This window comes from Mirounga angustirostris, unplaced genomic scaffold (assembly GCF_029215605.1).
Source record: "Mirounga angustirostris isolate CCGP_5_RB_7025 unplaced genomic scaffold, mMirAng1.0.hap1 SCAF_8, whole genome shotgun sequence".
NCBI lineage: Eukaryota > Metazoa > Chordata > Mammalia > Carnivora > Phocidae > Mirounga > Mirounga angustirostris.
Window position 1 is genome coordinate 94,191,436 of NW_026991716.1, and position 22,862 is coordinate 94,214,297.

Below are 22,862 nucleotides of genomic sequence, written 5' to 3' on the forward strand. Positions count from 1 at the left end.
AATTCAAATTTTAATTACTATTTCTCTACTTTCTCCTTGTCAGCTTTTGAATTAAGAGTCTTTTTTAAAGGTTCAAATTTTAGTTAGGTTTATTAGTAACTTTCAGATGGGGCCCTATTTACCACTTAGGAAAAATACAAAATGTTACGATTAAACAGCTTTCTGAAGGCCATTTCAGACACAAAAGGGATGGTTCATAAACAAGGGTGAACACTGCCTAACGTCATAGAGCTGGCAGAACATACGTATTCCAGGCAACATTATCTTTTAACTGACTCAAATGTATTTTTTTCTTTTTTTAAGTAGGAGGCAAAGGGAGCGGGGGGTCACTGATAATCTGTTTTGACAAGACGCTGAAGGGAAAAAAAATCCACAGGCTGTTCTACCGTCAGACTAGAGCTTTGTTCGGTTCTGACTTGTGGAGACTTGTACAGAAGACAACGTTATTTACGTTTTGGAGACTTCCATTTAAATGACCAAGGCAGCTGTCTCTGCCAGCCTCAGCAATTTCTGTCCAGGGCCGGCTCACGATGGAAATCGTCTCTCCACCCACCATAGGCCGCCCCTTCACCTGTGGGGCGCGGGCCAGCCCGAGACGCCCCCGCCGGGCAGGGCGGCCGGCCGGGCGGTTGCTCCAGGAGCACCCTCCCCGAGGAGCGTTCTCCGCAGCTGTTAGGTACGAAGGCGGGGAGGCGTCGCGACCTCAGCGCAGCCCAGGCAGCTCTGCCCGGTACCCGCCCGCCCGGCCCCTCGCCCGGGTACCTCGTCCTGGCCGCGGCCCCCGCCGCACTGCTTGCAGCCCAACAGCTCCGGGACGGCCAGCGAGGCCGTGTACGCCTCGTTCGCTGTGGTGGCCAGGCGCATGTCGGCGCGGGGACCGCTGCGGGCGTGCAGAAGAACCGCGGCGGTGCCGAGAAGGCGAGCGCTGAACCGACGGCCAGGTTCCAGGCTGCAGCGCCTCAGTCAGCGCGGACCGCGGCGATGGTGCGGCGCGGACAAACAAGCCGCGCGGCCCCGCCCCCGCCGTCACCCCGCCCGCACGGCGGCCGCATGCGCCAATGCCGGCCCGCGACGCCACGGAGTCCCGCCCCCTTGACGCGGTGGGGCGGACGGTGAGGGGCGGTGATGGGCGGTCTGAAGCGGCCCAGCGAAAAACAACCTCGAGCGTCCGAGGTCCCCCCAGAAGCTGATTCTTAGGTCGGGAACGGGTTCGTTCGGCTGGCACTATGGCTGGAAGGTGCGGCGCAAGCCCTTAGGCGTCAGTGAAAGGCAAATGTGCCCCTGCCCCCGGCATCAGCAGTCGAGAGCCTGCCCTCCTTCCACCCGCTCGGATTCATTTACCTTGAACGAAAGAGCAACCAACCTCTGTGCTGACCCTGACACCACCAAGAAGAACCAAATTCGCTTTACATTTTATAAACTATTGAAATCCCTCTCGTCCTTTCCCATAATGCCCAAACAACGCTGAATGGGCCCAGAATGTTGGAGCAAGTACGGACTGTGGTCTATATTCAATATAAAATTAGTTTTGGTAAGCTATGTACAAACAATAATATCACTCTTCCTACATGGAAAATAAGCCTTGGTAGCTATCTCTGAATTTCCTTTTTCTTCGCGAGTATATTCGAAGGCTTTAAAATTTCTAATGTGCTCTCATAATTGCCCTGGGTTCTAAAGAAAGAATTTCTCTGAAATCTGATGAACTTCAGAAAATATAGGTTATAAAGGAGCATAAATAACTGACATTGTTGAATCTGGAACGCGAATCTCTCAAGTCCTGTGTTAACACTATTTCCTTATATGTCTTCATTAACTTTTTAAAAAAATCAACTTCTAAGTAAGATCTCTTTTTGCATGTCTGCTCTTGTGTTTTCAAAAGCTTACATGTTCAGGTTAGGAAAAAAAAGTTGGAACATTCTGACAGAAGGAAACAAGCAGAGTTTAAATCTATAAAAACTGACAGACACAGAACCAGGACTCCTAAATGCAAATAAGTTTCAGTCTTAGAAGTGAGGATACAATGTCTCAGAGAAGAATATGTTACTCTTATAGCTCTTAAAATGTCATATTTTAAAAGCAGGTTAAAATGATTATTTTTTATCTTCTCCAGATAAAAAGATAAATGCTGTATGTTCTCATACACTGCTTTTACAAATTGCTAAAGCATGCAAAAATTTTTTTACTGGTCAAGAAAAGCAATTTTGGGTTAATATTAACATAAAAGAAAAGGCTACAGAGGCTTCCAAGCTCTCTCCCTATGAGCACAGTCACAAAAGCAAACAGTGTAATCAAATGCCCACTCAGTCACAAACAAGCAGCAAAAATAAATCCAGTAAATCATCCAATTTGCAGCAATACCCTCCAAGATAAACTGGTTGTAGATGAATACCTTGGAAACAAGGTATTGGACTTGATATATGATGTTGTGAGCCATACTGCTAGATAATGAAAGAAGTATGTGAAAATGATGACTCTGCTTCTGTAAGAGTAGAGCTGTGATTTTTATTTTCTGTGGGGTTAGTTGTCTACTAGGGCATAACCTTGTTTGTGACATTAAAATTATGTCATTTGCAAAATGGAAAATGCTTAACTTTCTATTTTTTAATGAGAGGCAAGGGAAATGCATGCATTTAGCTAACCCAAAAATGGTTTAAAATAATTAAATGCAGGGCGCCTGGGTGGCTCAGTTGGTTAAGCAACTGCCTTCGGCTCAGGTCATGATCCTGGAGTCCCGGGATCGAGTCCCGCATCGGGCTCCCTGCTCAGCGGGGGGTCTGCTTCTCCCTCTGACCCTCTTCCCTCTTGTGCTGTCTCTCATTCTCTCTCTCAAATAAATAAATAAATAAATAAATAAAATCTTTAAAAAAAATTAAATGCAAATCAAAACTGCAAACTATAGTAGGGTTTGATCCTTAGAGCTTGATAAATATTGAAGAAGCATACAGTAAAATTGTATCGGAAACTGCAATTAGGATTACTTTTTTTCCCCAGAAAATTTCAGTTTTAATTATTTATTTTGATGCTGCCTTACATAAAACGAAAAATAATTTTAACTCATATTCTAATTCAGTGGTTTACTGAGGACCTTTAAGTCATTAAACGTCAAGATTCCTTTATGGTCTCTATAAAGACTGACTTAAGTTCTTCAAAGAGTACTAATTTCTGCCCTTTACAATAGAGCATTATGGTGAATTACTTTATTCTCCAACTTAAAAGGGTTGCCTCCAAATAAATCTACAGTAACCAAGAATTCCAACCAATGTATTAACCTGCAAATATCATTGTGTAGATTTCACTTCTGGAAATGTTTTGTTTCAAATCATTCAATAAAAAGTTGGTAATAGATTTCACTTCTTGAGTAGGCCAGATGTCCTGAAGGTGCTTCTAATGAACCCCCAGTGCTAGGCGTGTCATGGCATGCAATAAACACCTGCTAAAAAAATGAAATCCTGAGCACAGAACAGTAATTGGAAAGGACTAGGCTTTTGATATTTATAACAGGTTATCATTATAGGCCAGCAGTTAAATCTGCTACTTAAACATTTCAACATTTTATTTCTTCTATGAAGAATCCTGATTAATCCAAGAAGTAATAGTAATTCTGAAATATTTCCTTTCCTCTAAAAATGTTTTGGTAGACTTACTCAGCAGTATCAAGTGAGGTTTTTGCATGTCATTATCAGTAATGGTCTCAACTCTTAATTTTCTCAAGAACAGAGCTGACATACCTATGTAAAAGCAGAGTGGTGTCAAATGACTTTATCTGAGCTGAGAACTATGATGTATTTGAGAGTCTGGACTTGAAACTGTGGTGTAACACAGGCTTCCTGAAGGAAGAACATCTGAGTTGGGGCTTAGAGGATTAGTGGAGAAGCCTTGACAAGAAAGTCTGGGGGGAGGGAGGCACAAGAGGGAAGAAGGCTTGAGAGTAGAGACAGAGTTCTAAGCAAAGGAACCAGCATGTGCAAAGGCCCAGAGGCAGGAAAGAGTAAGAGTGGCCCAAACAGGGAAGCTGAATAAAGGAAATTTATTTGGTCTGGAAGGGGGGTGGGTATGGACAGTGATAGAGTTCATGTAAAAGATCAACAGTAAGGAGGGACCTTATTCAAGCTTCATTAAATAATGTAAATTTCATTCTTAAGACTACTGTGGAGTTATTGTAAGTTTTAAACAGTAGAAAAACATCAGATTTACATTTCAGCAAGGTTTAGAAAACTATATTGCAAGGGGCAAACTTGGAGGCAGGGAGATGAGTTAGCAAGGCTGCTGAGGCAATTTCGGCAAGGCAATATTATGGGTCTGAAGAACAACAGGAATGAAGCAAAGGGTAGGGATGAAGGTGGATTTTGTCTAACATAATACATTTCTTGAGAAAGGAAATCATGCCTCATACTCTTGTTTTTGAAATTGAGGAAATAAATCTCAAATTAGCTGCTCTCCTGACCAACTGGCTTTCCTACATCCATTAGACTTTTAAAAATAGTTAATTCATGGAAAAGAATAGATGTATTTTAGTAGAATGAATACTTACCAATCCAAAAGGCCTAATCACACTTTCATGGACCACTTATTAAACCTTAAATTTTCCCATTAACCAAAGGAATTATGTTAAAGTACTACAGATTTGTAGATCTATTCATTAGAATAGGAATTATATTTAATAATTGGTTAGAAAACACACATAGCAGTGGTTTCAGCCATTAAACCAAAGAATGCCGTTAAGAGTGAGCTTAAAACATTCTTGAAAAATGTCCTATTATCATTTAAAACATTTTATGTAGAATGAATGCTGGTTTATAAGATTACTTCTGCTTACTAATTTTGTCAAGATTTTTCTCCTCCAGTTCATATCTTCCTGTTTTTATATATATAGCTTGTCTGCTAAGCACTTTTTTCCTTTCAACATAATGTTTTGAGTACAGTGAGATCCTTTTAGCACTGAACTTTAATTTTACATTGTTCTCTTATTTGTCCTCTACTTTTCTCACTTCTTCAATTTAATTTTTAGAATTTTATCACTTATAAAGGAGCAAGACTGTCGACAAATCTTTGCTCTCATTTTCTCCTTTGGGATTTCTTCTTTTAGAAATGCAGTTTTACAGACACATAGATCAATGGAACAGAATAGAGAGCCCAGAAATGGACCCTCAACTCTATGGTCAACTAATCTTCGACAAAGCAGGAAAGAATGTCCAATGGCACAAAGACAGTCTCTTCAACAAATGGTGTTGGGAAAATTGGATAGACACATGCAGAAGAATGAAACTGGACCACTTCCTTACACCACACACAAAAATAGACTCCAAATGGTTGAAAGACCTCAATGTGAGACAGGAATCCATCAAAATCCTAAAGGAGAACACAGGCAACAACCTCTTTGACCTCAGCCGAAGCAACTTCTTCCTAGAAACATCGCCAAAGGCAAGGGAAGCAAGGGCAAAAATGAACTATTGGGACTTCATCAAGATAAAAAGCTTTTGCAAAGCAAAGGAAACAGTTAACAAAACCAAAAGACAACCGACAGAATGGGAGAAGATATTTGCAAATGACATATCAGATAAAGGGCTAGTATCCAAAATCTATAAAGAACTCATCAAACTCAACACCCAAAGAACAAAGAATCCAATTAAGAAATGGGCAGAAGACATGAACAGACATTTTTCCAAAGAAGACATCCAAATGGCCAACAGACACATGAAAAAGTGCTCAATATCGCTCGGCATCAGGGAAATCCAAATCAAAACCTCAATGAGATACCACCTCACACCAGTCAGAATGGCTAAAATTAACAAGTCAGGAAACGACAGATGTTGGAGGGGATGCGGAGAAAGGGGAACCCTCCTACACTGTTGGTGGGAATGCAAACTGGTGCAGCCACTCTGGAAAACTGTATGGAGGTTCCTCAAAAAGTTGAAAATAGAGCTACCATATGATCCAGCAATTGCACTACTGGGTATTTACCCCAAAGATACAAAAGTAGGGATCCGAAGGGGTACGTGCACCCCGATGTTTATAGCAGCAATGTCCACAATAGCCAAACTGTGGAAAGAGCCAAGATGTCCATCGACAGATGACTGGATAAAGAAGATGTGGTATATCTATACAATGGAATATTATGCAGCCATCAAAAGGAATGAGATCTTGCCATTTGCAACGACGTGGATGGAACTGGAGGGTATTATGTTGAGTGAAATAAGTCAAACAGAGAAAGACATGTATCATATGATCTCACTGATATGAGGAATTCTTAATCGCAGGAAACAAACTGAGTGTTGTTGGAGTGGGGGGGTGGGGTGGGAGGGATGGGGGGACTGGGTGATAGACACTGGGGAGTGTATGTGCTCTGGTAAGCGCTGTGAATTGTGCAAGACTGTTGAATCTCAGATCTGTACCTCTGAAACAAATAATGCAATATATGTTAAGAAAAAAAAAAAAAGAAGAAGAAGAAGAAGAAGGTAGCGGGAGGGGAAGAATGAAGCGGGGGAAATCGGAGGGGTAGACGAACCATGAGAGACGATGGACTCTGAAAAACAAACAGGGTTCTAGAGGGGAGGGGGGTGGGAGGATGGGTTAGCCTGGTGGTGGGTATTTAGGAGGGCACATTCTGCATGGAGCACTGGGTGTTGTGCACAAACAATGAATCATGGAACACTTCATCTAAAACTAATGTTGTAATGTAAGGGGATTAACATAAGAATAAAAAAAAAAAAAAGAAATGCAGTTTTAAATCTCTGCATAGGGTTTTAGAAACTCATAGGCCATCACCCATATTTGTAACTAAACAATATTCCAAACAATGTCAGTGGTTTTAAATTAGAAAAACACTTTCCCCAAAGAAAAAGCATGTTAAATTGTGGTCAGGTTTTCCAGGCTAATAAGACTAGTAACTTACCAACTTCTATCTATCAGACACTAAAGCAACTGACATATATAAGGAAGATAATTATTTCTATTTCCAAATTTATAAAACAGAAACTTATAAAGTGTGGGTAACTTGTTCAAGATTATAAAAGTAGTAAATTGCCATCAGGGATTAGAACCCAGGTCTGTCTGAATCCAGAGCAGCAGAAGTTGGGTTGCTTCTTTTAATGAGTATTTTATAAATTTTGATAACTATGTATTAGTCTTAGTTGATTCTGAGGACAAAAGGGAAGGAAAAAAAATCTATCTCCCTTTCTTACACTCAGGATGAGATCTGGTGGTGGTGGTTTTTTTTTCCAAAAGAAAGAAATCATGGAATGAGTGATCTTGGTCTTTGAGAACTTCTCTCCTCTACTTCTCTATCCCTGTCACTCCTCTTAGTGTCTTTTCCCAGGCCTTTGGTAACCTTGTGGTACCTAAAGCTCCTCCACTATAGAACTTACCTGAATCTACCTGAAGACTCCACCTGAGTCTACTAAAAGGTACTCATACTACCTACCCCTATTCCTCTTAGAATAACTGGTTAAGTGCTAGGAAGAAAGGCTTCTTAAAACAGTTCACACTGTTTATTGTATGAGATACTGATATCTCATACTAATTTATTTATTTAGTCTGACTCAGTAGAATATAAACTTCATAAAATCAGAATGTTTGTTTTTTTTTTTGTTGTTGTTTATTGCTGTATTTGCAATGCCCAAGTGCCTCACACATAGTAGACCCTCAATAAATATGTACTGAATGAACTCCACAGAGATAATTTCTATTAAAAAAAAAGCTTAAGTGAAAGCTTAATAATGAATTTCAAGTTCAATATTCAGTTTATGAAAAATTTGGGCCATCTAGACAAACATTTTTGGAGGTTTCAGGTCTACTACACAGGCAGGTAGGCTCTGCTTGGGAATCAGCTTGTCCTTGGGTTCAGCTGTGCTAAAGCAACTTCTGTTTTTCAGAGTCTCTCTCCTTGGGAACCCACAGATACTCCCAAGCTTCTTTGATTTTTCTTTGCTTGCTCTCCTCGCACTACAAAGATAGCTGTATAGGTTCAGGCAATGGTATATATAGCTCACTTGTTAAGTCAGGCAGGTACTTACAAGTCAGACACTGCTTGTACACATATCATTGTTTGACAAGATTCATGAACATTCTGTAACCAAGTCTGGCTTTCAACATCTTTAGGCCTAAGGTGAAATGACAGGAAATAAAGTGTCTGTTGAAATCTCAAAATTAAATGGGAGAACTCATTAAAAAATGCTACAATTTTTAGAGGTGACTTACTTTTCAGCATTATTGTTGAGTTAAATAACGATCGGTTTAAGGAATAGGTTGAGGTTCAGGTAAAAGGTGAGTGGTGGGCAATTGAGAGTTAGGACTTTATCACATATGTACTTAGGAGCTACTGAAGTTTTAAAGAAGGAGAAAAAGTGATACAAACTCAAAAGAAAGTCACCAAAGGTACTAAATATATGACATATTCAAGTAGAAAGTATTTCTCAGACTATGCACATATACTACTGTATTGCATAATTTTTAAAATACTTTTTGAGGAGCTGGATTTCAACTCTAAAAACATAGATGAAAAAATATATTATTTATTTTTATTTTATTATTTTTTTTAAAGATTTTTATTTATTTATCTGACAGAGAGAGACACAGCGAGAGAGGGAACACAAGCAGGGGGGAGTGGGAGAGGGAGAAGCAGGCTCTCCGCTGAGCAGGGAGCCCAGTTGGGGGCTCGATCCCAGGACCCTGGGATCATGACCTGAGCCGAAGGCAGACACTTATCGACTGAGCCACCCAGGTGCCCCTGAAAAAAATATATTTTTTAAATTCTCAAAGTACTTCTGTTTGTGAGCACAAGGCAAGAACTGGTTTTAATATGTAATCTATAATTTTTTTAAGTTCTTTTATTTATTTATTTTTAGTAATCTCTACACCTAATATGGGGCTTGACCTCACAATCCCGAGATCAAGAGTTGGATGCTCTACCGACTGAGCCAGCCAGGCACCCCTAAAATCTTTTAATCAAGTTATTTTTTTATTCATAACTATGCTGACCTCCCTTATCCATTCCCACCCCACCACATGATTATTACTACTATGTAGTGAATAGAGATTTACAATATGTTTTTCTTACACAGCTCAAAGAATCCCCACTCAGTTCCTCTATGAGAATCTTTAGTTGTAGGTCCTTTAATCCTATAAATTACCTTCTTTCTTTGCCTCCTTCTGAGATCTCTACTTTTCCAAGAGGGTATTAAGTTGTAGAACCTACCCTGGTCACAAAGTATAAGGCTACATCTAGAGACTACTTGCATGTTATTAAGCTTCTTAGAAATAAAATGCCATTCACTGAACCTTCCCATCTGTTCTTCTGCCCTCCAAAATCCTCACTGTACCTCTGCGGGCCATTTTCCCCTTTGTCCATACAGTACATATACATTCAGGGCATTGTAGTTCAATGGAAATGTTTATCTTTACTTATCACTACTATCTTTCTAGTTAGCTAAAAATACTCAAAAAAAGAGATAAGTCCACTTTAAAATTATGTTTTTTACATGAGCTTAAACTTGAACAGAATTCAAGATCATTTCATTTGTAGTAAGAGAAAATCTGGTTTTCCTAATTTTTGGCAACTGATTGAGAAATTCTAAAACAGGATTTTATTCAGATATTACAAATTGGAGAAGGTAGTATTCTTTCTTAATTTGTTATAACTCTAATTTTAAAAATACATTTTGGCATAGGTTTATATACAGATGTCAATGCTATATTACCAATTAACAGAAATCTTAATATTATGTAAGCACTTAGCATTCAATTATTATTTATAGATATTTACTAAATGCCAAATTATATGCATTTAATTTCTTATATCCTATGAACAAGCAGAAATATCTTAATTTGAGTTTGGGTGTCTATTTTATTTAGACTTACACCTCTCACATAAGTCACACAGATTGGCAGATAGCTTGGGATTCTGTTAGGGAGCATTAAATGGGGAGTCATCTAGTTTACTGCCCAATTCTGAAACAGACAAACAAAAAGCAGAAACCCAGTCTGTAAATCTCTTAACGGCCCTTCCAGTTTTAGCCCCTTCAAAAAAATTTTTTTTTAAGATTTTATTTGTTTATTTGAGAGAGAGAGACAGCAAGAGAGGGAACACAAGCAGGGAGAGCTGGAGAGGGAGAAGCAGGCTCCCCGCTGAGCAGGGAGCCCGATGCGGGGCTAGATCCCAGGACCCTGGGATCATGACCTGAGCCAAAGGCAGACGCTTAACAACTGAGCCACCAGGTGCCCCTAGCCCCCTCAAATTTAAAATGAAGGGCTGGTAAACTTCATATTCTCGCAAACTTTATTTCAGCTCTAAAGTTGTCTGTTAATATAATTCCTGATTTTATCAAGAGTGTTAAACTAACCAGAATCTAACCTCCTCCTGCACCAGGCTTGTTCCATTACCAGTGGTTTGTATTTCTTAGGATCCATTCCTTACAAGTACTTTACAGTCATTATGAAATATTAGATTTAAGCTTTCTTTGTCAAGGCAACCTACTAATGTATATCAACATTATGCATTGGAAACCACCATAATAATAATTTGTTGCCACTAGTAATTCAGTTCCTGGATTAAATAAAGCTTCTTTCACTATCTCTGTGAGCACATGTTTGAACATTTTCGTAAATTTGTCAGTGATTAGGAAGGGTATAGTTAGTGTGTTCTAGCCTTTAAAAAAATTCATGGCTCTCTGCACCTACTGGAGTAAAACTATAGCAGTGAGTGGACTGCTACAGCATGTGGGTACTTTGCTGTGTGAATCCAGATTTCCTGGATATTATGCATATAAGAAAATACAGAAATAATAGTGCAGTCATAATCCATAAACCATAACCCCTTAATTTCAAATTTGTTTAAAACATAGCCTCATTGTTCACACTGACTTGATAAATTATTTATTTAAACTTAAAGACATCATTAATAAAATGACAGTTTTAGATATTGCATCAGAATTCTGGTAATACTGTTTGACTAAAGACTGTGCTGACAAAAAAATTAGTAACACATTTGAATATCACTGCCTTATATACCCCACATCTCCTGATCTGCACTCTAGAACTCGTAGTGGGTTTGGAGGATCCATGCTAGTCTACAGCTCCCTACATTATCCACACAAGGCTTGGGTCAGGCTTTAAGGTTCAGAGAATGATAAAAGGATTTCTGCTGGTTCCAGCTGAATGCAATGGGGGAGAGGGTGTGTGTGTGTGAGCTTAAGTTCAAAGTCTCATTCCCATCAATGTTAAATAGAGCCTTAAAGAGAAAAGGCTCTTAGAATCACAATGGTTTATGACAGTCTACTGAATTACAAACCAAACTTGCCTTCCAACAGAACTTTCATTTAGCCTGTCCTGGATCTGGTCTATAACTGAAAGGATTATCAATCCTTCTAGCCCTTCTCCAGAAAACGTGAATAAAGTCAATCTTATCCTTCAGTGACACACATGCCAGCATGATCAATAAGAGCTTTTATCCTAAATCACAAAAATTTGACCTAAATTTTTTAGTAAAGGTACAACATAGTACTTTGAGATTGTTTTTAGTAACAATGAAGATATTACTGATATCCAAATAATCTTTTGTGTTTAAAATAGGTAGGTTCTTAAAGAATACATTTGTTCTCTACAATTATAACTTTTTTTCTGTCAGAAATTTCAACTTTCAAAAAGTATCCAACGAGATTTAAAAAATTAAACCACAGTACTTTAATTTGCACAAGTATACAATTAAAACCATAAAACCCTAAAATACTACACAGTAAATTTACAAATTGGGAGTTTGAAAAATATCTAAACTTCAAAAGATATCATAAAAAAGTATGTGGATCAGGAAAAAGAGCAAAGCAAAGTCAAAAGCAGGATGCAGTTCAAGTAGGTCACACTCAACTTTTAACATTTTCTAAGAACAAAAAAACAAGCTTAGCAACAGCTTTCAGCCAACCACAAAGCAAACAGGTAAGGACTCAGCCATTCCAGATACCAATGAGGTCCAACCGTCAATGTTTTTTTTTTTAAAAATTATATAGTGTCAGAGCAGAGCACATTATAAAACAGGATATACTGTCCTGAGTTAAAAGTAAAAAAGATAAAATCTCTTCACCAATCCTTAAAAAAAAATCAGATTTTAATAACATAGCAATAATTTTGCTTTCATCCTTACTGTGCCAGATACTTCTGTACATTAAAGTCACTTTAAAATATTAGTGTAATTGTAATAAAATAGAATTTTCTTTCTTGTTTGTGGATAGAGGTTAAGAGTGGGAATATCTGTAAGAAAAGATTCTTCTCTTTTTAAATTCCCTAATACTCAATTTCCAAAATTCCTTGGGGGGGGGGGTGGCAACAATGAAATGTTATAGTCCAAATCCAAAAATATGAGTAAAAACAGTCACATACAAATATAACCTTCAAAGCAAGCCAGGAAACTATACAGACTACACAGTGCTATTCTATGCAATTTTTCCTCTTTATTACTCAATACATATCCTTCTTTGAGAAGAAAATTTTCTGAGGATTTAGAAAGGATTTTCAAGAGCTACAGATTTCACCATTGTAATATTTAGTGCAAACCTCAGGATTTGTTCAAACTGACAGAGTGTTACTTGCAATGGAGACATATAAACACTGTGAAACGATACTTGATAGTTTTCTTCATTTTGCTTTTGGCTTGCCAAATTTATAAAGTATTCTAAAGCAGTTACTGATATTTTCTCTAAAAATCTTCAAGAACCACCTTTTGTTTTTTCTTCAAGTACTGCTTAACCATTTGCTGGTTTTAGTTCCCTAAAAAGAATTATTTTAAGTAGACCAGCTTGACTTGTCATATCAATTATTTCCTGTACTATAAAACATAGGAGATTTACTACTAATACTGTAGGATGCTGTCCAAAATGTATGTGTATTTCCCCTCAATAGTTCATTATATTCTATACACCCCAAGGAAGGTGGGTAGAGGGAAATTAAATAGTATTTGGAGACTAGCTCCAGATTTTATTTATTGGTGATAACCCTCACTTTATCCTTTTCCTCTATCCTCAACTATCACAGATAACTAAGCTGTGTTGAATCAAGAAAAAGGAGTTCCAATACATAATTTGGGAAAGACACGCTTTACATCAAACTCATATTTTCCTTGGGCACTTAAATCTTAATATCTTTAGTATCTTACTGAAGGTTTTATCAATTACTTAACACTCATATATCTATACACCAGGGACTGGTTGTATATGTTTCTGTTAAATTCATGAACCTCTATATTATTTCAACATTCTTTCAACCAATATTAATTAAGCATCTACTACGAGACAAGTTCCCCCCCGCCCCCCCCACCCCGGTCTGTCTTTGAGAACAATATCCACATCTTCCTTTTTCCTCCCTCTTTCTTTTTATGATTTCCTATAGTGATCCACCCATTATAGTCTTTTTGCTCCTAAAGGGGCACCTGGACTGAAGATGTCTTAAACCAAACGCAAAGAGGTACAAAGGGCTTGGAAAGCAGGATTCTGTGTTACGGTGAACATTTGATAGTTATTGTAGCAGTTAGGTAATTTTGTGCCAATTGATGAGGAGCTTTAAAACCAAAACTCAGATTTTTAGTCTCAGATTTGATTTTGGAAGCAGACAGACACTATACTTCATGGCTTCAGATTTGATAATATTAATATAATAGGTAACATATTGTTGCTAGTATGTATCAGGTACTCTTCTAAAGCATTTTATATGTACTTTAACTTACATTTAATATTTAACTCATTTAACCCTCATAATAACCCTTTAGATAGATGCTCTTTTCATTTTAGAAATGGGAAACTGGGCACCTGGGTGGCTCAGTTGGTTAAGTGACTGTCCTCGGCTCGGGTATGATCCTCGGGTCCTGGGATCGAGTCCCACATCGGGCTTCCCGTGCTCTGCGGGGAGACTGCTTCTCCCTCTCCCTCTGCCTGCCACTTGCCCTGCTTGTGCTCTCTCTCTCTGACAAATAAATAAAATCTTAAAAAAAAAAAAAAAAAAGAAATGGGAAACTGAGAGACAGGTTAAGTATCTAACCCAAGGTCCCATAGCAAGCAAGCAGCTTAAGGTTAGAACTTAAGCCTGTCTGCCTCCAAAGGCATGTTCTTTTACTATACCATGATGCTGCCTGATCATGTTTTAGTTCTCTTTCCACTGTTAACATTCCAGTGATTGTGCATTCATCAGGAAAGAGGCCAAGGGACCATAAACTGTTCTCTTCATCCCTTCCTATCTTACCCTGCACTATTTTCCATGCAGTCTCTCTCTATGACTGACTGTTCACCCCATCCTCTGTGCCCCCCACCCCCAAAATCATTAGAACATCATTCCTCTCCAGGAAATCTGAACTGGCTCCCCACTGAGCCTACTGCCAAAACAGAAAATGCTCCATAACATCTCTCAATATCCCTTCTCCCTGGCTATTGCCTTTCTTATACATTTAAATCTGATCCCAGTTTCCTTTATTCCATTTACCTACTTTTGGTCCCTCTCTGAACCTTTATTCATTTCTCCCTGACACTTGAAAACATTCTTCCCTCATGGTTTCACTAACAATATATTATTATAACTTCCTTCAGAGGTCTTCTAAAATTTCACCTTCACAAAATTTTGGAAATTTTGTCATGCTGAATGAGGAAGATCTTCTACCACTTTACAGTTTACCATACTAATACTGTCTTTTAATCTCGAAAATACCATGCACTATATTTTGGATACAGTTAATAATTACTATTTGTGGATGTACTTATGTTGTGTTCACAGTTTTAAAGTACAACCTCAGAGTTTTTATATGTCCCTTTTGGGCTATGTTGAGAGTACATTCTGTTTTAGACGCAAGAATTTGGGGAGTGGAAGTGTTTGAAATTATAAGTATTAGCACATGGCAAAAATATTTAAAAATACATTTTCATTATATTATAGACTTTGTACATAGGACCCCAAAAAGAAAGCCATAGGCTTGAGTCTAACTAAGACATCATCAAAATAGTTAAATGAGTAAAATTATCTTTTAGCATAAACAAAATGTAACATTTTATGTAAAAGGAAAAAATGAAAATATAATTGAAGATAAATTGGCATACAGTCATTTTATTAACTGGAATTTAAATAAAAAGATAAAAAAAACTTTTTCAAGTAAAAAAGAAATAAAGTCACTTTAATAGACTTAAAACATTAGAAAATACTTCAGTTTTTTCTTAGTGGCTAAATATGGTATTGCCTACTCAAAAAAAAAAAAAAGAAAGAATTCAGAGTGATTTATTTGGTAGGATTAAATCCAATGCTTTTTTACACATACACACACACACACTCTCTCTCTCTCTCTCTCTCTCATATAGCTTGAGATGTTTCCTCCCACATTTGAAAATTTGGCCAAAATAGCTGATTATTACAGACTATTGGTATAGTAATACCTCATTATACCTAAATTGACTTTTTTGGGTCAATCTTAAGAACAGAATCTTTCTGTTCTTAAGCCTGAGCAAGAAGCCTGCTTCTCCCTCTCTCTCCCTCTGCTTGTGGTGCTCTCTGTCAAATAAATAAAAAATCTTAAAAAAAAAAAAAAAAAAAAAAGAACAGAATCTAGGGGGGCGCCTGGGTGGCTCAGTCATTAAGCGTCTGCCTTCGGCTCAGGTCATGATCCCAGGGTCCTGGGATCGAGCCCCGCATCGGGCTCTCCGCTCCGTGGGAAGCCTGCTTCTCCCTCTCCCACTCCCCCGCTTGTGCTCCCTCTCTCGCTGTGTCTCTCTCTGTCAAATAAATAAATAAAATCTTAAAAAAAAAAAAAAAAAACAGAATCTAGAACAAGCAAAACAAAACAAGATAAAACAAAACCCAAAAAACACAACATAAAATAGATGCCACAGAGTTTATATATCAAAGAATATGTACTATACTCAAAGGAAAACCTTTGGCCCACCTCTCTTAGAGACAATTTACTTTTACTTTGTGCAAAATATAACAAATTTATTTATCTAGTTTATAAGTCCATTTAGAAGGGAGTAGGGACTACTGTTTAAATTGATAGCAGAGAAAGTATGATGGTCAGCCATTTAATGACAAGGGAGGATTCAGAAAAATTCTAAAAAGCAGAAATAAGAACTTGGACAACACAATAGCAGGGAGGCCATTTACTACAAGGATACTTAGTCCTAGGCCCTAAGGACCCCTGATAGCACCACTCTCTGACAGATTAGGGTAATTATTAACCTCCATCAGAGTGATTCTTACTCATGTTGAACAAACCACCTAATTAGTTGGTTGTAAAATGTATGGCCGAACTGGCAAAGTAACAGAAATCCTCAGAAGTAAAAAATGATCATCAGTAGGAATCCAAAGAGGTAATAATTACTGAGGTTGGTAGTTATGGATCCCCAGTAACCTAGAGCAACAGCATGGGGGAAGAGAAGACAAAGCCTAGGACTTGAGAAACTGGGGGGTAAACCAAGACCTGATCATAAAGCCAAACCCCAAGGTGCTATACTATCAATGGACACATGAACTAGGAAAACTAGCCCATCTACGAAAGGAGATAGAAAATTTGCCTGTTTCAACTTTTGTTCTTGGTGGAGGATTTAAGATACCTGTCCTCATTTTTTTCCAGGAAGTACAATGAATCCCATGCAGAATAACTGAAAGGAAATTCATGTCTTGACATATAGTAAAACTGAAAAATTCCAAGGAAAAGGGAAGATCTTAAAGGTTATCCAAGAGAAAAGCCAGATTACCGACAAAGGAAAAATTAAACTGATAGTCTATTTTTTTAAAGATTTATTTATTTATTTTAGAGAGAGAGAGAGAAGGGGGAGAGGGATAGAGAGAATCCTCGGACAGACTCCCTGCTTAGCAATGGAGCCCAACAAGGCCCATCCCAGGACCTTGAGATCATGACCTGAGCTGAAATCAAGAGTAAGCCACTTACCCGACTAAGCCACTTAGACACCCCTGACAGTCTATTTTTTTTTTAAAGATTTTATTTATTTATTCATGAGAGACAGAGAGAGAGAGAGAGAGAGAGGCAGAGGGAGAAGCAGGCTCCCAAGGAGCAGGGAGCCCGATGCGGGACTCGATCCCAGGACCCTGGGATCATGACCTGAGCCGAAGGCAGACGCTTAACCATCTGAGCCACCCAGGCGCCCGACAGTCTATTTTTTAATAACGGAAGTCAGAGGACCACAGAATAATATCTTCAAAGCACTGAGAGAGAAAATGGCCACTCTTAAATTGTATTAACATATCAAACTGTCTTTCAAGAAAGTGAATGCAAGAAACACATTTTAAGAGATACAAAGTAAGTTCACCACCAATAGATCTTCACTGAAGGAACTTCGTTTCAGGAAAAAGCCTAATAATCCTAGAAGGAAGTGTGAAAAATACTATGTAGCCAATAAAGAAAAGGTTCTTTGCACTTGAGATTTTCATTCCATGGGTAAAATTCTTACCTATGCAGAATAGTACATTCTCTAAGGATTTTGAATAGCTTTGTGTGAACATATGCTTTTATATCTCTTGGCTTGGAGAGAAATGGCTGGTTCCTATAACAGTTATAGGTTTAGCTTTTTAAGTAACTGCCAAACCACTTTCCACTGTGGTTGTACCATTTTTACATTACTACCAGCAATGTATGAGAGTTCCGGTAGCTATACACCTTCATCAACACTTAGGATGATCAATATTATTTTAATCAATCTAATGGTGTAGTGCAGTGGTTCTTATCTGGGATGATTTTGCCCCCTAGGAAACATTTGACGTCAGGATACATTTTTGATTTTCACAACTGGTGGGTAGTTGGGTTGCCACTGGCATTTAGCTGGTGGAGGCCAGGGATGCTACCAAATATCCTACAACACATAGGGCAGTCCCTCATAACAGAGAATTATCTGGCCCAAAATGTTAAGTGCCAAGGTTAAGAAGCCCTTGTGTAGTAATACCTCATTGTGGATTTAACTTGCATATCTTGGATAACTATTGCTGTTGATCACACTTCAACGTGCTTATTGGTCATTTATGTATTGTTTGTGAAGTGTCAATTCAAATCATTTGTCCATTTTTAAAAATTGTGTTGTCTTGTTACTGAGTTGTAATTGTTATTTATACATTTTGAATACAAGTTGTTTGATATATGTGGTTGTGAATATTTTCTCCCAGTCTATGTCTTGTCATTTCATTTTCCTAATGGTGTCTTTTGAAGATCATAAGTTTTAAACTTTTTAATTCTGATGTAATCCAATTTATCATTTTTTTCCTCTAATGTTTTATGCTTGTATATTCTAAGAAGACTTTGCCTGCCCCAAGGTCACAAAGATTTTTTTCCTGTTTTCTTCTAGAAGTTTTACAGCTTTAGGTTTAACATGTAATAGACTGTATAAATTTTATTACATCTGAAAATCAAACCGATAAACTATTTCTCTTCAGGGAATGGGATTATGGGTGGGTGGTATTTACTTTCTTACATTCTACTGTATTTATCCTCTTGCTATAATGATTAAAAATTCCATGTACAGCTAACTTTTGGGGGTGGGTAGAGAATAACTCTAACAGGGCCGATTTTGCTTTTCTGTTCTAGGGACCAGATCTGATCCTAAAGTCTGCTCATACACTGCCAGATACACATGTTAAATTAAGGACTCTGAGCATTTTCTACTACATTAACACTGTATAACAAAAAGTAAAGTGGTCTTTCTTCCAGAGATTCGAGCAGGCAAATACTGGAGTAAAACAGGGTTAAACAATATGGTTTTACTTATAGTATCCTTAGGTCATAAAAAGGCATTTCTTAAAAGCAGTATTAATTTTTGATGCCACATGGAACACTGGGCAGCATATACCATAGAAACAGAGAATCCACTACTTAAAAATGATTCCCCCAATCCCAGGACTTTGCACAGAAAACAAAAACAAAACCAAAACAACAGTCCATGGAAGCAGTGTGTTGGACAAGGAGATCCTTTTATTATTTTTTAAAATATATATATATTTATTTATTTGAGAGAGAGAGAAAGAGAGGAGGAGCATAGGGAGAGGGACAAGTAGGCTGAGTGCGGAGCCCAATGCGGGGCTCAAGCAAGGATATCCTTTTAAAAAGCCTCCTAAACCATGGTTATTTGTATCAAAAAAATAACTCCAGAAATATTCCAAAAAATCTGCAGCTGAAGAAATGAAAAGTGTTAATGAAATTGCACAATGGTGTGTATCGGTGACATTAGAAAAGGTATCTTTGAACTGAGTTTGAAGATTACCTTACATTTTAACTATCTCATGTAGATTTAGATTCTAAATTGTTCACTTGGTAATAGTCTAAAATTCTTACAGTTTCATACCTATTCTGAAACAGAGAGTGTATAAAGATGATGATTTCAAAATACTTTTCTACCCTCTCTTCTTAAGAAAATTGTTTACTATAGAACATTTGCAATAATGTAAGCAGTAAATGGGGGAACTAAAGTAGCAAAAAAGGTCCTAAATTCTACAAGGAATTTCAGAGAGCTACTATTTCTAAGGATTATAGCGCTCTGTGTCCTAGAAAGACTTTTTCCTCGCCACTGATAACTAAAGATGCTATTAGCAACAATGGAAACCATGGCTTAAAATACAGTAATTGCACCAAAAAGGTGGCCTCCAGGCTAAGTGCACTTAGTTCATAGCAGTTTTATTATTCAGAACAATTCTTATGAGTGGCAGGGATGATTTTGCTTTATTAAATCTTTTTCTTGAGCACAAATTATTGCCAAAGATGCCATCAATACTGACTTTAAAATGTTGCCACCTTTCTACCACCTTCTTTCCCCCCAATCCAAACTTTCCCCAATAAACAAGCAAATCTATCTACTCTGTTTTTCTTAGTTAAGAAAGGAAATGTTCATTATTTTCCTATATAAATTTGTATTCAATTAATCTATTTTGCTGAGCTTCTTCAACCCCTTGGTAATGTTCTTAGATACAAAGACTGACAGATAACACATGTTCTTAGATATTAAAGTAACCACCTCAGAATGTTGGACCCCCTCGCCCTTCCCTCCCACCCTGCCCCAGTACAAGTAGCAGGTAAACAGTAATAAAATGGCCTTTTAACTTGGCCATAGCTTTTCCTGACACTTGTGAATTAGACTAGAATGTCTGCTTCCTCTGATTCTCCATTCTTTGGTCCTGTGTTAGCATGAGCAAGATGCCTAGTTCTGGAAACCTCAGAATCTACGCTTTAGTACCTGACAGGAAGTCATTGCTAGGGCCCCCCTGATCTGAGAATGTGGTCTAATGAGAGTTATAAAAATCAAGAAGAAGAAGAATGGGTTCTGGAGAAGCAAGGATATCAGAAAACTACTTAGGACTATGAATGTCCACAGATGCACGAACAGTGCTCTATGTCCAGAGCATTTATGTAAAGATATAGACTGCTAGTAATGCATTCTTATGCATGCAGAGTACAAGGTGGTGGGATACAGTGGGAGATTTAGTGTATCAATAGATGAGGCAACTAAACTTTTGTTCATGTCTCATAATATTCTTTTCTTAGCTACCTAAAATGATTTCATCCATGAGTTTGAGGATAGGGTAGGTAGAAATAGGTAAAACAGAAAAGAACAAAAATAACCAGGACCTGGATTAGCAAGAAGTAAGTTTCCCCCTCCGATTTCCAACAAACTGAGGGTTCTAGATGGAAGGGGTGTGGGGGGATTGGTTAGCTTGGTGATGGGTATTAAAGAGGGCACGTATTGAATGGAGCACTGGGTGTTATACGCAAACAATGAATCATGGAACACTACATCAAAAACTAATGATGTAATGTATGGTGATTAACATAATAAAATAAAATTAAAAAAATAAAATCTAAGCTTGGAGAGGAAAAAAAAGAAAGAAGTTAAGTCACAGAGGAAAAATATATGTCTGAAATTCTCAAGATCCTAAGGTCTTGGAAAGAACCACAAAATCTCATGTTATGTAACGAATGTGACTCTACATAGGAACGGTGAAACAAAAAGTAAAATGTGTAATAGTTTTATAGTCCACAAATTTCACAGAGTGACTTGTGCCATTTCTCCCAGCAACCTTGTGAGGTACACATCTCATTATTCCTGTATTACCCAAGAAGAAACCTGTCATGCAACTGAAAAGTGGCAGAGCTATGAGTTAAGACCAAGTCTGTGTGACTTCAGGCCCAGTGCTCTTTCCTTTCCATCTCTCAACAGTTACAAATGCAGCTTCAGGACTTCAGTGCATTGCCAGTGCATTGCCCAGAATGAGAACATGAGCTTTGTTGCTCAGGACCCAGGAAGACTGCTGGAACTTTGGGACAAGTTGGGGCTGAGACCATCAGGAGGAAAAGTTTTCTTGTCCACAGTCCTCACAGCTGAGAAAGGGGCTCTGATGAAGTTTCTCCCAGACATTTAAAAAATAAATAGTTTCTGTAGAGGAGGCCTGATGAAGATTTATAGAGAGGGGAAATAGATATATAGTTCTGGAAACTTCCAGTTGAACGATCATGGGCGTTGCCAGTGTCTGACCATGGAAGACAGATGCTCCCTTATGCATGCTTTTAAAAATTCTTAATGATTATTTTCCCATGACAGTGATGTAACTGAAAATATATTGAAAACTGAAGAGTACATGTAATTTAAATATTTAGTGTTTACCAAAGCCAGTAATGTTTTAATTTACTATCTTTTTAAACTTCTTTAATTTTCAAATTCAGAAAGCATATACATATGTGTTGTTAAAGTTTTACATTCATCTAGCATACTTTTTTTTTTAGATTTTATTTATTTATTTGAGAGAGAGAGAGAAGGAGAGAGAGAGCAGGGGTTGGGGGGGAGGAGCAGAGGGAGAAGGACAAGCAGACTCCATGCTGAGCATGGATCCAACGCAGGGCTCCCTCTCACGACCCTGAGATCATGACCTGAACCGAAATCAAGAGTCGGAGGCTTAACCGACTGTACCGCCCAGGTGCCCCTAGCATACTTTCAAATTTACCTTCACTGGTTGTAAAATGAGAACAAAATCATGCTGTTTTACAAACTGTCAGGAGTTCTCAGGGGAGTCTTAAAATTGTCAGGAGAACCCTAAAATTTAGCCCACTTTGCTCAAACTATCCCACACCACTAATTTGAATGCAATTCTCTAATCTTTCTGCATGAAGATGCTATTGATTTCAGCATAGTGTATTTTCACATAGATATTCCATATATGATTATTTGAGTAATGTTATTAAAAATAAAAGAAAATGAAGTGAAATGCAGCTTCACAGCCAGCCCTCAGGGAACTTACAATCCAGTTGATGATAAAAGACTCAGAAACAGAAGACAATACTGGACAATATGTAATTATGCATTAAATTACATGTCACAAACTGCAATATCCAGGAGTATTAACTACAGTAAAGGCTTTAAAAACAGGTAGAGGGGAGTGTAACAGATGAGAAAACAAGCTGGGTGACCTCAAGAGTCTGTAGGGAGACTGTCTGGGCTCTGGCAGGTGGATGTAAGTTAGTAAACAGTGGGAAACAGGTTAGGGTCAGTTGCAGGAGCCTAGAAAGCCAGGGACAGAGGAGACTGGACCAGGCAGGAGGCAATAATGGAGCCCTAAAAGATTTCTGAGTGGTGGCATAAAGTGGTGAAAGCAGTGACTTTCACAAGGATGCAAGATGAATGCAGGCAGAGGAAACTGTACATCTAAGGAAGAGGCAGTGAGACTAACCGCTCTCCTTCCTCTTCAGCCTCATGAGTTTACCTAACTTCACGGTCACCCAAAGGGATCATTCTTGGACTGGTGTACATGCTCTTCCTCTGACTAGAAGTCTGTCCCCTCTGCTCCTGGCCCACATCTCACCTTCAGTCTGAAGTTAGAAGTCACTGCCTTGGAGAAGCCCGTGCTGACCCCTCTCCGTGGGT

The 22,862-nt window shown here is 38.2% G+C and overlaps 1 protein-coding gene across 3 annotated transcripts in view; it reads right to left on the minus strand.

The window, feature by feature from the left end:
* SESN1 (sestrin 1) overlaps positions 1-22,862 on the minus strand; it is a 114,778-nt gene that overhangs the window by 20,504 nt on the left and 71,412 nt on the right. Inside the window, exon 1 of one of the 3 annotated variants that reach the window (XM_045865277.3) lies at positions 763-995. The exons of the other annotated variants lie outside the window; for them this stretch is intronic. Coding sequence (XP_045721233.1) covers positions 763-864 — 102 coding nt within the window. The 5' untranslated portion in view covers positions 865-995. Of the gene's footprint in view, positions 1-762; positions 996-22,862 lie in introns of those variants that run through there. 3 annotated transcript variants of the gene reach the window in all.